The 16582-nt window shown below is 32.4% G+C and overlaps 2 protein-coding genes across 3 annotated transcripts; both read left to right on the plus strand.

Moving 5' to 3' along the window:
* Positions 1-6553, plus strand: LOC130740536 (uncharacterized). 2 transcript variants are annotated; one of them, XM_057593186.1, is made up of 18 exons: positions 1-388; positions 476-572; positions 755-829; positions 922-955; positions 1015-1063; positions 1151-1516; positions 2084-2246; positions 3415-3524; positions 3809-3948; positions 4063-4330; positions 4454-4550; positions 4652-4773; positions 4869-4953; positions 5046-5181; positions 5261-5415; positions 5512-5629; positions 5742-5930; positions 6060-6553. In XM_057593186.1, exons 8-18 carry the CDS (start codon positions 3491-3493, stop codon positions 6303-6305), a joined length of 1590 nt encoding a protein of 529 aa, XP_057449169.1. In that variant the 5' UTR covers positions 1-388; positions 476-572; positions 755-829; positions 922-955; positions 1015-1063; positions 1151-1516; positions 2084-2246; positions 3415-3490; the 3' UTR covers positions 6306-6553. The 2 variants fall into 2 exon arrangements, 1 of the variants encoding a protein (XP_057449169.1); XR_009020179.1 differs by lacking the exons at positions 3415-3524; positions 3809-3948; positions 4063-4330; ... (6 more) ...; positions 5742-5930; positions 6060-6553 and adding an exon at positions 2343-2785 and having other exon boundaries at positions 24-388; positions 922-1063.
* Positions 6554-7449: 896 nt separating this feature from the next.
* LOC130735808 (uncharacterized) lies at positions 7450-8603 on the plus strand. The gene is made up of 3 exons (XM_057587701.1): positions 7450-7573; positions 7659-8015; positions 8144-8603. Exons 1-3 carry the CDS (start codon positions 7505-7507, stop codon positions 8381-8383), a joined length of 666 nt encoding a protein of 221 aa, XP_057443684.1. The 5' UTR covers positions 7450-7504; the 3' UTR covers positions 8384-8603.
* Positions 8604-16582: the final 7979 nt, after the last annotated feature.

Raw genomic sequence — 16582 nt, forward strand, 5'->3', positions numbered from 1 at the left:
GTTATTATTTGAATCCCAAGCACACAAGGCAATGGCACATGACCCATGAAATAATTATTTCAATTTCACTTTCCAAGGATTGAAATAATTATCCTTAAATATTTTTTCAAATTTCAAAAATGAGATCCCACATTCCCACTTAACCAAAGCATCAATCCTCTCACGGTCTCAATATTTTTTCCACAAGCTTCTCAAGCCAGAAGCAATCCTTTGCCTAGCTCCACCACGCCAAGGGATTCGCGTCTTTCTTCTCTGAAGTCTGACCCCCTCTCTCTCTCCGTCGCGTTTCATCGGTGCATCTGGGTTTCCAGAACAAGAGTGAGAGAAGAACACAAAGATGAGATATTGGACCGAAGGAGATCCAGAATTATCGTGGGCTGATTTCTGGGTAAACCTCTTCTCCCTTATCTTTCTGCTTGACCTACCGTGTTCTACTTTTCACATAATTTATTTCAATTTTTTTATATTTCACCAGGCTGAAAAAATTTGATTGTATTGGTTGATGTTGAAAAGAGATAAGTCCAAAAGAGATAGATGACATGCCCAAAGCAGTAATCTTTTTCTTTCAAAAGGTATAGCAAAAACTTGAATAGATTCTTGGTATTCTTCTTCTTTCATGTGTTATCAATTAGAAATTTATGGTACCTTATTTTCTTTTTTAGTTATGAGTGGGTGTGTTGTGATTCTTTCAGTTGAGCGTTGCTATAATTTTACTCATCATTGTCTGCTTCTTTTTCTTTTTCTTTGTGTTAAGGTTACTTATTTCACCTGTTTGCAAGGATTGTTAGAAATGATTCCCAGGGTTTGTTAGACTAGCTTCCATTTTAAGGTATATTTATCCCAAATTGTGAGCAAGTGATTTTTTTCCATGAGCCCATTGTGGATGCATCTCATAAACATGAAATTCCTGTAATATTTCAGTTCTATACCCGCTATTATGTGGAGACTCACTCAAGTAAGTAATTTCACTTTTGATTTTTGAAATTGGTTGTTCCTAAAAATTGTATCTTTTAGGCAGAGGAGGTGATCTCATCCAAATGTGAGAATTTTTCATGCAACCCAGGTACCTGCGTACTTTCACCCTTTCTTTTTAATGATTCATGTTTGACAGTCACTAATTTCTAACTATAACTTTAAATATCCAATGCAGGGCTGCTTGCAACAATTTTCTTTGCAGATAAGTTTTATGACCCTTTAATGAAGTTTAAAACATTATATGGTCAAGTATTTTGTTCATCATTTGCAGACCATTGATAACAGTTTTGAGTGCCTTGATGAATTTCTTTTCCATTGGCTCTAACAATTATGAATGATTTTTTTTCATGGAATTTGATTAGCAATTTTTGGCTGACGAACTCAATTTTTGAAGCTTTTCCATATTAACTTGAGTTTATAACATAACAGTTCATGATCGTTTTGCCTCTGTTTGTGTAGGCTCTGTGCGAATCACTTTCGATCTCTTCCTCTTCTCCTCTGAGATCTTCCACTGAATGCATGTTCCTGCGCTTGCATTTTGGTGAGTTCCCTATCTACCCCTTTTATCATAGTTTTTTCTCTTTCGGAAGAATTAGAGGGTGGTTCTTTGTGTTGTGGAAGCTTCAACTCTATCTCAGTTCTCAGAAGGAAAGGTATTCTAAGTTATTTTCATCGAGAACTTCAAATTCCCCATTTTTTTGCGATTATAAATATGAATGCTGTTTCAATTTCGTATTGATGTGGAACAAGTTTGTTTCCTCAAAGCAAAAGAAAATTTAACACAAGTATATTGGATTATTTCTTTCACAAGATATTGCAATTCTCGAGAGGTATAATGAATAGTTTTTCCTAGCAATTTATTTTGCTTTTTGGATAGTGGTTCTTTTACATTTTTATGGTATTTTTCATGTTTCTCTTTAAACCGCAGAGGTCCAAAAGATAGATAATAGATATCATATTTAATTATGAATCTGTTTTAGCTTTCCAAAGATGTGAGATGCTTGCAATGTTTGCAAATTCATTGTATAAGAATTTAGACTGAGAGATATATTGTGGATGATGATGTAGGCTAACTAAGTAACAAAACTTTTGTATTCCTTCTTTTCAGGAACGGGAAATAGAGCATAAATATTACTGATGCTTGAATTCTTGCCATCTCGTGAAGCCTCCTTGCTGGTTGTGTTGTTTAAGTGGGTGTTTGCTTTCATTTTGGAGTTTAAGCCAATTCTGTTTTGGCTGCCCTTTATCTCCGTTTTGTTATTCTTAGCAGGGTTGGTCTTTTACTTTTTTTGTACCTGTTATCCTTTTTATTTTCGACAAAAGAGAATAATATATTATTAATAGGAATAAAAGTCATTACAACACAGGTAAAGACCATCTTGTGATAAGCAAAGAGCTAAACTACAAAAGAGACAGCAAAGAGCTCTATTACTAAAGTGGCAAACACTGCCAAATAGGAAAAATAACTACTACAGCTAGAAAAATATCAAGACACAAGCTATGAAAAGAGATATATGATAACTAAAAGCTAATAACTAATAAAGCCCAAGAAGCAGCAGCACTGGGAGGCATCAACAAGGGAATGCACGTCAGGTTGCAATAGAGCGATGTAAATCTGGTCTGTGTTGTGATGAATTTTTGCTTTTACTGCACTGGAACTGGTTTTGTTGTACTGCTGTGCTTGCTTATTTTCAAGGCAAAATTGTTGCTGTACTGGTTGTGAAATCATTGAGGTGATGTCTGTGAAGCCGCCGGGTTATTGTTTTTAATCATACATGGCTAAAAACTATATAATTACTGCTTACTTTGATTCCTCATTTTGTACCTGTTATCGTTATGCTATATATATCTCTATATATATATATATTACTATATTTTTTCAATACAATACAAGCTTAGTTCTTAAATGTATGCTATATTAAAGGTAACATAAATTAGAAGGTAAAACTAGAGCTTCTACGGGGTACTAAAAGATTTTTTTTCTTCATAACTTTAAAACTTAGATTCTTTTTTCACGCTAGATTGGAATAAATTTACATGTATCTACTTCTTATTTGTAAGTTTCAATTTCACTATTCCTTCAAAACCTCCAATCGTTGCTCGCCACGTGTCTGTTGCTTTAACCATTTTTTTTTCAGCTAATCAAAACGCCGTCGTTTTCCTTTTTCCCTGTTCGTTCCCAACCGTGACGAACCCTAGATGGTTTTCGCGTGTTCTCTCCCTCTTTCTACCAACCCTAAACTACAACTGACAATCTTCTGATTTGTTCATCTGTTTTCATCTCTATTTTCAAGCTTTCTTTTTCTTCACTTTAATCTTAGCTGTGATGCCGTGTTTTCGTTCAAGTATTCATCCACTTTTCACCCACCCATCAATTGCGTCCTATCCGATTGATCTGATGATGGATTTCTTTGGCCGTCGTTTGTTGTTTGCTTGAAGATTTCTTTGCTGCCGTTTATGGTCTTACTGTTGAGGCGTCATACACTTCTTGCAAAACCCATATCGGAGAGTTTGGATGTATCACCAAAGCTTGATTCACTCACGAAAAGGTCAGTGTCAGTACAGAGTTTCAGTAATTATCTCTAACTCTATATCTCTATATCAGCAAAGGTCGATTCACTGACTTATGTTAGCTGTATTGTATTGTATAGTTATATTTATTTTTAATTTTTAATCATTATCAGCTTGAAAATTTGGCCTATAAATACCCCATGTTGTGAACTTCCCTTCATCCCACTTCCATTTCTCAATCCTTGCACTTTGAAATCCCCTTATTTTCACCATTTTCACCATTTTCACTATTTCACTACTGCACTATTTCACTACTCTGCAGATATGGATTCCATTCGAACCTTACGCCCTGGCAGAGTAGCATGGAGGATCAGAGCAAGGGTCATTCGGAAATGGGAGATTGCTCCTACTTCTGAACCTTCCAAACCATATGCTTTGCAACTTGTCCTGATTGATTCTGAAGTAATATACCCATTTTCTATTTTCTATTTTCGATTAACTTACCTGTATTACCTCTATTTTTATCAAAGTCATGATGTTTAGTAGATCTCATTTGATTTTCTTGTGATTTTTCAGGGTTCTAAAATAGAGGCAATTATAAAGAAGTACATGATGAGTAAATTCATAAGGGACATTGTTGAGGGCAATGTCTATAAGATTGTATATTTCACTGTTGTGGACAACAATTGTTCATATCGTGCTGCAGAACATGAGTTCAAGATTATGTTCAATAGCAAAACAAAGATTCAAATTGAGCAGTGTGATAGCATTCCTAAAGTTGGTTTAACATTGAAGGATACATCAGAAATTCAGAGTACCATGGGGGAGTCTGACTTCTTGCTTGGTAAGTTTGTTATGTTAATGACTGTTTGTTGTTGTTGTAGTTAATTTAATCATTTGCAGTTAATGACTTATTGATGCATCTTTTTAAGTAGTTGATATCTGATGTTAATATTTATGTTTTTAGATGTGATTGGTTTGGTTACTGCTGTTTCTGATGAGCAACAGTTCTCAAAATCTGGAAATGTGACTAGAAGGATTGAGTTGGAGATCACTGATCACAAGTATGGATTGAGTTAATATTAATCATTTATTGTTTCTGCAATTATAGCTGATATTAATTAATCTAATCTTTGATTTTGGGTCTGTTTGAATTTTTCTGCAGGGGAAAGATAAAGATGGCTTTATTTGGAAACTATGTTGATGTTGTTAAAGGGTTTCTTGCTGCTGATGGAGTTGGACTTGCTGTGATTGTTGTGCAGTTTGCCAAAGTTAAGACATACCGAGGTATAATATCTTATTTCAGTTTTAGATCATTATTTAGTTCAAGCTTTTATGCTTTAATGTTATCATACTTATTTATTTTGTTTTCCAATGTGTAGGAGAAGTTGTTATTCAAAATGTTATGCATGCTACCAAGTTATTGTGGAATGCTGAGATTCCAGAAGTTGCTGCCTTTCGTGATGGGTAATGTGATTTCATTGTTGATCCTACACTTTTCTTTTACTGTATTAGTCATATAGTTGTGAACTCATTTTATTTGTTCTATTGTTGTAAAGTTTGTCCTTACATGGTCTTGATGCTGATATCCCTATTGGCCAAATTGGTGGTGGATTCCACAACATGCCTGCCAATGAGGAGTTCATTACAATGTTTCCTAGGAAGAACATTATGGAGCTTCATGACACAGCTGAGGTGGTTTCCACAAATTTTGTCTAACCATTTTGTCTTTCTTTGCTGGGCAGTTTCATTAAAATAAATTCTTTCAATATAGGAGGGTTTGTTTTTAGTCCTAGCAGAAATTAGTGGCTTAGTTGATGGTGAAAAGTGGTGGTACACTTCATGTCGCTGCCGCAGATCTGTTACTGTTGAGGATGGAATTTATTTCTGTGCTGCTTGCTCCACTCATGTTATTGATGTTACTCCTAGGTTTGTAGATCATGGAATCAAGTCTTAGGCCTTCTTTTTTCCTTTTTGTTTTTACTGATAAATAAATAGTGATGGAAATTATTTCTTTTTGTGCAGGTTTCGCATAAAGATTGAGGTTTGTGATGGGGATGAGGTTGCTTCCTTTGCAATCTTTGACACTGATTGTGAGAACATTCTAAAGAAGAGTTGCAGGGAGTTAGTTCTAGGCTCAAAGGTTAAAAGTGGTTTTTAATTGCAGCACAATTTTTCATTCATTCTCTTGCGCAGCACAACTATGTTGTAATATAATTTTGTATCTTTGTCAATTTTTTCTAAATATACTTCAGGGAAAATCTGTTGAAGAATACCCTGATGCAATAAAGGAATTGATTGGGAAGGAAGCCATTTTCAAAGTTGAAAAGTCAAGTGATCATGGTATGAAGTATGATGATTCATACAAAGTGAAAAAGATTTGTGATGATTTGTCCATCATTCAGCTTTTCAAGGACAAGACAAAGATTCAAACACCAACTATGGTACCTTATGTATTGAAGTTATTGAAGCATACTATAGTTTTCTGTTATATATTGTTACCTGCATTGATTGATTTCCTTATTTAACTATACTAAATTGAACTCATTTTTATTTATATCTCATTTTTGCAGCTCATTACTCATCCATTTTCTTCCAAAACTGCATCTGATGACCAAGAATCTCCGTTCAGTGATAAATCTATTGGTTGTTCTAGCGAATTTTCTGCAGTTCCTGACAGTACTCTCTCTCTTGATGATCTTTCACAATTTACAGAGTCATCAGTTACTTCTGCAGCTTCCAAATTTGAAGATGATGGTGCAAGCATTTCCAAACCTGGAAAGAGGAAGAGGTTGGTGCAAGTAAAGACTGAGAAGTGAAGCTGCTTAGTTATTTATTATGGACATCTTTAGACTTATTTTGTGGCTGTGCTTTGATGCATATCAGATTATATTTTGTGTTTATGACTATTATGAACTACTTAGACTATGTTTGTTGACTAATTATCATAGTCTACCAATCATTTCTGTGGTTGGGTATTATGTAATATGAGAATATGAGATGTCCCTGTATTTGAATTCTGGAGTTCATGTTGTGTAATGTCCTAGACTCAAGTTGTTCTTAAGTTATTATAATATATATTAACTATGTTGTTATAGTGCTATTGTCATTTTTTGTTTCTTGAATGCTTGAGAATTCTTGCTGTTTTTTGGACAACAAAATTTCAGTTATATATGCATTATAAAAACTATGACATTTATGTGGAGTAAAATTTGGTCGATGAAAGTGTTTTTTAATATTTCAAACTGTTACAAGTTTGGAGTGTAGTCCTTGACCAGGATTAGTGTAGGCATGTGAATGCTGATAATTTTCAATTTCCAATACTTATTGCAGTCATAAATGAGTTCCACTACCAAAGCACCACTGTTTGAACCAGAATGTGTTCCACATTTCTTGACCAAGTTATTACTAAAAACTGTATCTGCAATTGCAGTCATAAATGTGTTCCACCTTTCTTAATCTCGATAATAAAAACCCATTAAAACTCTTCAAATCAAAGAGAATTTCCGTTTGAACTCATCCCTTATCCCATGAAAACTGTTCACCCTTGAATTAACTTATAACCATTGTCTAACAAATGTGAACAAATTTATTCCCTTGATTTAAGCTTATTTTTCCGCTTTTATATCAAATTTAAATGACTAATTATGTCTGCAATTGGTTGTCATGTCTATCTGCATAAATTTTGTTTCATTAGTGGCTGCATTAAAAGTGTTTTTCAAAGAACACGTTCCAATGACTTATCAGTTTCATAATTCAATGTCTTTAATGGTGCATTCAACTATTTTGCAGAGAACATATTCCAAAGTTTGACTATTAACAATCAGCAATCAATTTGTACAGCTATAAATCAGTTTCATTTATACACTATTTAGTTTGGTATTTTATTTTATAATAGAAATGGCCCAATTCTTACTCTATAAATAATTCTTCCACACCAAACGTGTTTTTCACTCTCCATAAGCTAGAATTTTGCAAACAAGCCTTGACTCTTTTTGCTCTGATCCTTTAACACCTAATGGAGCAAAATCCATTTTCAGGCCCTGAGGACAACAACAACTTCCTCAAACCCCTTTATCTGGATAGGGTACGAGTACTTTTTTTACAAATTAGTTGTCTAGACATATTGTTTTTTTTTGAATTAGTGTTTAATAACTTTTGAATCATTGCAGGAACATGTTGTTATTCCAAGGAGGTTTTTACGAGCCCATCCATATGTGCTTGAGGAGCAAACTGCTAATCTCACAGATCCTGTTGGTAATGTTTTCCAGACAAGAGTCATGGGTCATGGGAATGAGATTTGGTTTGAGGGTGGGTTTAATTTGATGCGTGAAACCCACCTCATCGAGGGGACTGTATACATCCACTTCACACACGTTCAGGAATCCTCATTCAATGTGCGTATATTTGATGTTAGTCAAGTGGAGGTTGATTATGCAAACCCCATACAACAACATCAGCAAGTGGAAGACCCACTTGCCTGGATTTCTGACCTTACAAGGCCTCTTTGTACTGGGAAGCAACCTTTGGTAATTTAAGTATTAAATTTTTTTTTCATGTTGGGAACCAATCTTTGGAAATTTAAGTATTATTTTCTTCCACTTTAAATTTATTATTACCCTTTGAAATTAATTTTTAGACTTTATTTTTTGTGTAGCCTATTCCTGCAGCAGTTCTGGATGAATATTTTCCCCATCATCCTGCGACAATCAACATTATCTTACCAAGTGGTATTATGGACGTATGGCATCTGATTTGGGATGGGAAGAGGACGCGACAATGCTGCATTGGACATGGATGGTATCAGTATTGTAGAGCTAAACGTCTTAGTTCAACAGCTCATTTGCAATTCTATAAGCGTCCTCAAGCGGATACATTTAAAATGGTTGTTAGTTGAACCTAAGATAGTTCGTTTAGTTTGTGTGTGAAATTTTATAATGGTTGTTTCAAGTGTGATTTTTTGTATCCTATGAACTGTGCCCTTTCTTGACCAGGTTTATGTATTCTTTTTTTTTTTTTTTAGGTTGAACTGATTATCCTCATGTATCAATCACAAGTATGTCATTCCAGTCTATCTGATCTATTGTCTATTTTAATTTTAATATTATTGGTCAAATCTTTATTGTGTTTCATATATTTCTTAATTGTTAACCAATGAAAAAAACTTATGAATTCATTTGTAAATATGAATCTACTATAAATTTAAATTCAAAATAAATTATGCAAAATTGTTGAACCTTATAATACAACAAGGAGAAGTTTCTAATTATTATAAATTTAATGAAAACAAATTATGTTATTTTGAATTAAATCTTTTATATCATGATTGAGAATCTTAAACATTCAATATCTGTTGTTGTGTTCCAATTTTAATACTCTCTCCGTTCCTAATTATAAGACCTAATACCAAAAATTGCGCTTATTAAGAAAACATTAGATGTGTCTAATTAGTGTGTTGGGTTTTTAAAAATGCTTACATTCTTACATATTTACCCTTTGTTATTTTCTCTGACTAATAAATGGTAGGTGGTAATTAAAACTTTGGAATTGAAAACACACCATTAATGTAAGGGTTATATATGGAAGAGTATAATACTTTTTGCTAGACTATTGTTAAAGGTCTTATATTTAGGAACTAGAAAATTTTAAAACTAGGTCTTATAATTATGAACGGAGGGAGTATTTTTGTAGTGTCTAAAAACTCATGTCTATTTGGATTTGATCCAATGTCTTACTAAACAGAATTGGCCCAATATAATTACATTTTTGGCCCAACGTAAATTCGTTGTGTTCAATTTTTTTAGCATGATTTCGTTGGTGATGTTTCATTTCACCTGCTTCTTATTGGTTTCAAACCTACACATGTCTATCACCCAATTGAGCATTATCCTATCTATTAGTATCAATGTTCTCTTACTTTCCATAAAGTTGAACTCTTCAAATTGAATCAAACCAAATCTCACTTTGTAACTATCATTTGTTCAGTGTTTGTACATTATTTTTAAAATCAAGTTTAGTGTTGCCGTGGTTTTCTTTCCTACTACTCTCCCTTAATGGTGTTTTGCAAGTGGATGTTGTCATCAAGATACCAATTGTTTCTTTTACTTGGGCATTTTATAGAGATGTTGGTTTGTCAGTGATTCTTCTCTTAGATATGCCATTCATAAGGTACATTTTTTTGCTTTTGATGAAGCTTATCATAGTTGTTAGCACACACTATTCATTTACTTAGTAATTCAAATATATTTCATTTTAGTGTTCCAGTATATTTTTGCCCAAGGCCACTGCAAAAAAAAATTCCAACAATCCCCAATCTTTCTTATCAAAATTCTTTAATTGCAAAATTGACATAATATTTTTTTAAGTTTATTTTAAAGAAAAGCATATTAATGTAAAATACTGACTATTTTACTCATTTTTTTATAAATTCATTTTTTAGCATTAGTTTATAAATAATGAAAAAAAAAATTCAGTGTCACAAAGTTTTTAAATTATTAGTTATTTGAATCTATACCTAATTTGAATCCAAATATATGATCTATGATTTTTTATACCATTTGACTTAACAAAACCTTTTCCCATAATATATTTGTTTTTGTTATTTTTAGAGAAAAAACATATAGTTTGTTTACACTCACTTCATCCATTACACGTATATAAAATATAATTTTGTAAATCTCTATTTTTTTTTGTGAATCTTTTTGTTCTCTATTTTATTTTGATATTTTTGTTGCCTGTTATTTTGAAACTTCTTTCTGCCAGTCCAGGGAACTTGACTTCATTTGAAATCAAATTGTTAATTGATTTTTTTATAAAAAAAAAAACAGAAGTAGTTGTTGAGATTACTTGTCCAACCTTTCACGTGTAATCATTTTTTCTACTCTTTACTTAACCGATCACTCAAATCTTTTTCTGATTTTAAACCTTTGTTGATAATGGTTTGTCACTTCCATCACCAATTTCATCTACTTTTCTGCACTTAAGGCATGGTCACATTGTACTGTAAAGTAATTCATAGTTAAAATATTATATTTACCACTCTATAAAAGCAAGTTTCAAGTTTTCAAAATACCTTCACCACAGATTGCTTTTGACTCTACTTCAGTGGCTTTTTCTAAGTGTTTTCACTCCCTTTTAATCACCATGAATCAATCTGCTCTGTTAACTTATGATAATCTCCCCCAAATTTCAAAGACTGATCGTCCATGGAAGCTGAAAGCTCGCGTGATTGCACTGTGGCATGTTCCTGAACACATGCTACCTTTGTCTCCTTCATCAATGGATATGGTTCTTATTGACAATGAGGTAAACTGCATGTTCATGTTTATCACGTGTGACACATAATGGTTTTCAAAAATGTTATCCTCAAGTGGTCATGTATGTTAAGAAATAACAAACTAGATCTTAAACTATGATTAAGTTGTTAACTGTTTGTTTCAAAAATAAGTTTGTAACTGATTTTTTTTTCTTCTGATTTTTAAATAATGATAGGGTGTCAAATTTGAAGCCTCTGTTAGCAAGTCACACCCTTTTCGCCCCAAGATCATTGAAGGTAGGGTGTATCAAATAGCTTTCTTTCGGATCATTGACAACATTGGCACAAAACGCTACACAAGCAATGAATACAGGCTCCTTTTCCATTCATGTACCAGAATGTATCCTGCTGTGGACGATAATATTCCTCAGAATGGATGGGATTTTTTCCACATGGATCATATCAATTACTATGGAAATACATTTGGGTATTTAGTGGGTAATACTTCTACTAAACTCAGAAATTTTCACTTCTCTATATTACAGTTGAATGTATGATTATGTGCTCACAGTTCTAATTTTTTTTTCTTTGCAATTTCCTATGTTTAGATGTAATTGGACTTTTAAATGCTGCTTCTTCTGAGAAATTTCTTATTAAGGACAAAAGGATATATAAGACTATGGATATTGAACTACTGGACCAAAGGTTAATTGTTTGTACAATCTACCACTTTTCCATTTTAATTTCTTATTTCTTGATATCATACTTCACTTTTATAACTGATGTTGTTATTAATTTTTTTTTGTAGTGGCATGACTAGATGTGTTTTGGTGGGTGATATTGTTGATATGATTTCTGAGTACCTATGTTCTGACTGGATTGTGAGACCTGTGGTTGGCTTGTGTTTTGTTGAAGTTAGACAGAATAATGGTAAACCTATTTTTAAATTCTATCAACTTTGCAAAAGTCATACTCATTATTTTTCCTTTCTCACAATGAATATGGTATTTGTAGAAAACATTTCTATACATGCTGTACCTCATGTGACTAAGATTCTTATCAATCACAAATTTGAAGAGGATTGGGTTCTTGCTGATAGGTACTGTTTTTATTTACTCTACATAGATATTAGTCAAATATTTGGACTTTTTATTCTTTGCTATAGTATTAGTCATTTCATTTATTTGATTTATTCCATTCTTCCATATTCTAACTTGATCTATATAGATTTGATGGTATTAACTCCAAAGTCCATGTTGAGTATATCCCCCAACTTGACGTGAAGGTTGATGTACATGCGGATATGCTTGACTTGCACCCCAAGAAAACAATCCCTCAACTTCTTGAAAGCAAAGAGGTGAATAAATGCTGCTGGAATACATTTTTGTTTTCTCTGTTTTTAGGTACTAACTTATTGATATGTTTTTTAGAAGGGTGTCTTTGTTGTTCATGCTTGGATTGTGGGTTTGCTAAAAGATTCTAAATGGTTCTATCCCTCATGTCGGTGTTATACCGAACTTGAACATGGAGATGATATTTATAGATGTAATCGTTGCTTTCGAACTATTGCGAAGTTTATGCATAGGTATCTTTATGTTAATGCCTTTTCTGTCATTTTTTTCATTTGTTAATTTCCAATGTCAACAACTATAATCCATATTGTTTTTAATAGGTACTCTTTCAAACTAGAAGTTTATGATGGTCTGGATAGTACGGTGTTTGTGCTAAATGATCGCGAGGCGATGGAGCTTATCAACATTCCATGTGAAGAACTAATGAATCCAAAAGAGGTTAACTAAATTTCAGTTTATTAAATAATCTAATAATGTAATAGAGATGTTTCATTATCTTATATCTATTCAGTTCTAACATCAACTGATCATTTTTTAAGGCTACACACTCTACTGATTATCCTCCTCAAGTTGAGGACAAATTAGTAGGCAAAGAGCTTTTATTTAAGATTCGATCTGGTATTGGAAGGACTTACAATCGTCAAGAAATTTATGAGGTTGTGAGGATATGTGATGATGCTGAAACAATTAATATGTTTATGGGTGACAAATTGTTTGCCACTCCCTTGAAGGTGAAATATACTCCTTCCTAATTCGCACTTATCTTTTTGTGCACTAATTTTTTTCTGTTTACTTATGAATTTCCTTGCACACATCAGGCCAAGTTTGTTCCTCCTTTCACTCAATTAGATGATGTTCATGACAATTCAAAGTTTGAGGAGAAGCATGTTGGGAAATTGAAGTATAAGAATGCTGTTGCTGTCAAGTGTAATGTGGGAAAAAAATCATCTGCAGTTGTTGGTCAGAGTTCCAACACTACTGTTTTCAATCACTCTTTGAAGAGGAAGTTACAGGCTGAATTTGATACATTTGTGTCTGAAATATCTGATGATCTTGAAGCAATTGAGGCTGTTTTAGAAAAGAGTGTCAATGAAAGGTATGGTGGCAAAACTAAAACTGAAAGTTCTGGTATGAAAATTGTTGATTCCTTTCTAAAGAAGTCTGAAGTTGCTGTTGTGATCAATAATAGTGCACATGTCAATAAGGCTACAACCAATCTGGCTGAAGATAAAAAAGCTGATATTGACCAAAAGCTGAAGTCCACTGAAATCATAGATCTTACACATGATGATGAAGAATTTGAGATTTCACCCACTCAAATTGGTACTATGACCCAGTCACTTGAGGTTTCTGATTTTACTAAGATGGAGAAGAATGGTGAAGTTACATCTAAAGAAGTAATTGACTTAACCAATGGTTTGGATGAAGTTCAGGTCACATCTAATGAGAATGCTGAAGACATGGAGGTGTGGGAAGTTGTTGACCTCTCTGCTTAAGATCATTCCCTTGATCAACTTTTTTTGTATCTTAATATTATCTCATGTTATTTAATTTGCTAGGACTCTTCTTAGTGTATTTATGTTTAGTCCCAAAACTCTAATCTTACACTGCACCATGTTATTTTTGTTGTATAACATGTGTATCAAAGTAGACTAGGAAGAGTCCCTGTATTGTTGTTAGTTGTTGTTGTATTATTGAGTTCTGCTAAATCTATGTAATGAAGATAATATTATGTTGTGCTCATCCTGTTATCCTCTCTTTACTGTCTACAGATTATATTTTTTTTTACCTATTTCAAATGACAAAGTTATGTATTAGATAGAGGTTTCTTCAGTGTGACTGGAATAGATGCAATCAGCAGCAGAAGAAGAAGGAAATAAGAATATATTGTTCACACAGTTATGGTACTATAACTTCAATTACAGGTTTTATTCTACTTACATTACTATACCTTAATTTTGCCTCTGAAAATATGAAATATGCGTTGAACTAGAATCTAAGAGTTTTAAAGCAGAAGAAAATTAAAATCTTGAAGAAATATGTGCAGACAAGTTTATTAAAACGGGGATGGATCCACAAACCAATCCATTAAGTTAGGCTGAAAATTAAAGTCAATATCTTCTGCTAAGTATAAGTTTATGAGGAAGGTGTTTTTTCCAAAACTGTTAAGCTATTTATAAGTAGAAGATCTTTTATAAAATTGTTTTTTATTTTATTCAACACACTTACAGATCAGTAGTTTGGCTTTCTTTCCCTATTATGTTTTTTTTTGTTCTTGAGCATCCAAATAAAATATTCAATGACATTAAAAGTCCAAGTAATGACAAGCTTCTCTCTATGGGGTTTACTGAGAAGTTATTTATTTTTTATGTTTGGACCGTTAATTTTTTTATTTATGTGAAACATATGTCAAAAGGACTAATTATGAGTTAAATTTTGCTAAACTATGTACATAAATAATTTTGCACATTAGTACTTTATTGTTGTGTTTTTTAATTTATAAATAAGATTAAGTATATTTGAAAGCACTTCGTATAAATTGGCATAATATCATTATACACCATTTTAGGATTTTTTTTTTTTGGTTACACCATTTTAGGATTTTGTTAGACCAAATACAATGGTTTGTTGAGAGGGGGGTTGAATTTTGTTGAGGGTTGAATATGAGGTGGAGGAGAGGGTGACCTCTTGCCTATTGTCTCATTTGAGACAGTTTCAAAACAGTCCCAAATGTAACCAATTAAAGCATGACACGTGTTAATTATATTTTTTTATTTTTTATTTTTAATAGTAGCTAGATATCAATCTTTTAACACCAACATTTTACTAAACTAAATTTTAGTCCCAATTAATCTACATTATTATACTTTCTTCTCAAGATATTATAAATTATGATTTAACCCATAACATCTATCAAATTATATTTTAAATCTTCAGCAATCAATATTTTATGTGGTATTTCAAAAACTATCACAAATCTTGACTTTGTAACCGTTAGTTCAAAAAAAAAAACTTAACAACCGTAAAAAACAATTCAACCACGTTAAAAAAAAGCAACTTTGTCCTTAACATCATCTCCGTTAGTTTACCGCCGCCTCTCGCCACCGCCGCTCGCTGCAGACCGCCGCCAGTGACGCTAGCCTTTCGCCTACAAATCCTCTTTTCACGGTCGAAATTATAATTTATTACATCTTGAGAAAAAAAGTATAATAATTAAAATTAGTTGGGACTAAAATTTAGTTTAGTAAAATGTTGGGGTTCAAAGATTGAATATCTTTTGACTATTAAAAATAAAAAATAAAAAATAGAAATAACACGTGTCATGCCTTTATTTGTTGATTTGGGACTGTTTTGAAACTGTCTCATGTGAGACAATACCAAAAAATTACCCGGAGGAGAGAAGTGTTGAGAGTTCTCAACAATGTTGAAAGGGGGTAACTGGTGCCACGTGGCGCGTGTTGGTTCGTTTTCTTGATTTTTATCATCTTAATGATTTTTGTAAATGAACTTACACTAATGCTTTATGTCCATAATTTTTGTTAAAAAGATTGTCAATGTTTCTATCCATATAAGAAATCTCTTTAGGTCCCAATAAATAAGAAATCTTGTTTTTTTTAAATTTGAATCCAATTTGATTCGTGCACCTTTATCAAGTTAGCATTCATCTTTTCTCTTTCTTAAAAATATTTCTCTTGATTTTTTTCCTTTTAAGTTTTATCAATACATATATGAATTTTGTATAAACAATTATATTTTAGTTTTATACAATCAATAAATTAAATTATGTTAATTTAGCTCTACTTATTATCAAAAAAACAATTTTGGTTTTACTTAAGCAAGCAAATATCTTTTGGTAATCTGTTAACACAAAAATTAAAAATAAAAAGCAAGAAAATAAAAACAGATTCAGTTTGAAAAAATAAATTTAAACTGATTACTGTTGTTGATATTTTCTACTTATACATTGTTTAATAAAAAAACTTTTTCGTTTCCCGAGTTCATCAAACACGCCTTCATCAATATGCATTCAACATCCTCAACCCTCTATCTTCTAATCTTGATTTATGCTCTATTATGTATATCATCTCATTAGTGAATCCTTAAATATCCTCCTTTGTCCGACCTCTCTGATTCAGAAAACACGTTTCATCCCACATTCAGTTCAGGTACGTTTCTCATTCCCTTTTTCTGATATGTTCTTACTCCTTGGTCCAATATACTAACATGCATGCTGAATGTTATGATCTTTTCTTCTTCCTCTCTTTAATTAAATGATTTACATGTATAGATTTTGATTGATATACCATTTGATGTTGTAATCATACAAGTTGCTCACTGTTTACCTTGATGCGTTTTCTGCACTTTTTCTTTGTTTTTTTTTATCTTCATATATTATGACCTGTTTGATTATTTTCTTTTGATTGTGATATTTGGTGTTTTCTTTGTCTAGATCCAATGTAAATAGTAGATTTATGTAGTTCAGTAATAA

The sequence above is a fragment of the Lotus japonicus genome, chromosome 2 (genome assembly GCF_012489685.1).
Source record: "Lotus japonicus ecotype B-129 chromosome 2, LjGifu_v1.2".
Taxonomy (NCBI): domain Eukaryota; kingdom Viridiplantae; phylum Streptophyta; class Magnoliopsida; order Fabales; family Fabaceae; genus Lotus; species Lotus japonicus.

What these genes read in the sequence shown, in the direction of transcription:
- LOC130740536 (XM_057593186.1), top strand. Translation starts at nt 3,491, where the DNA reads ATGTATCACCAAAGCTTGATTCACTCACGAAAAG. An exon ending in CAAAGTTAAGACATACCGAG is followed by an intron (nt 4,774 to 4,868) that starts GTATAATATCTT and finishes TCCAATGTGTAG; the next exon opens with GAGAAGTTGTTATTCAAAAT. An exon ending in GTTATTGATGTTACTCCTAG is followed by an intron (nt 5,416 to 5,511) that starts GTTTGTAGATCA and finishes CTTTTTGTGCAG; the next exon opens with GTTTCGCATAAAGATTGAGG.
- LOC130735808 (XM_057587701.1), top strand. Translation starts at nt 7,505, where the DNA reads ATGGAGCAAAATCCATTTTCAGGCCCTGAGGACAACAACAACTTCCTC. An exon ending in AACCCCTTTATCTGGATAGG is followed by an intron (nt 7,574 to 7,658) that starts GTACGAGTACTT and finishes GAATCATTGCAG; the next exon opens with GAACATGTTGTTATTCCAAG. An exon ending in GTACTGGGAAGCAACCTTTG is followed by an intron (nt 8,016 to 8,143) that starts GTAATTTAAGTA and finishes TTTTTTGTGTAG; the next exon opens with CCTATTCCTGCAGCAGTTCT.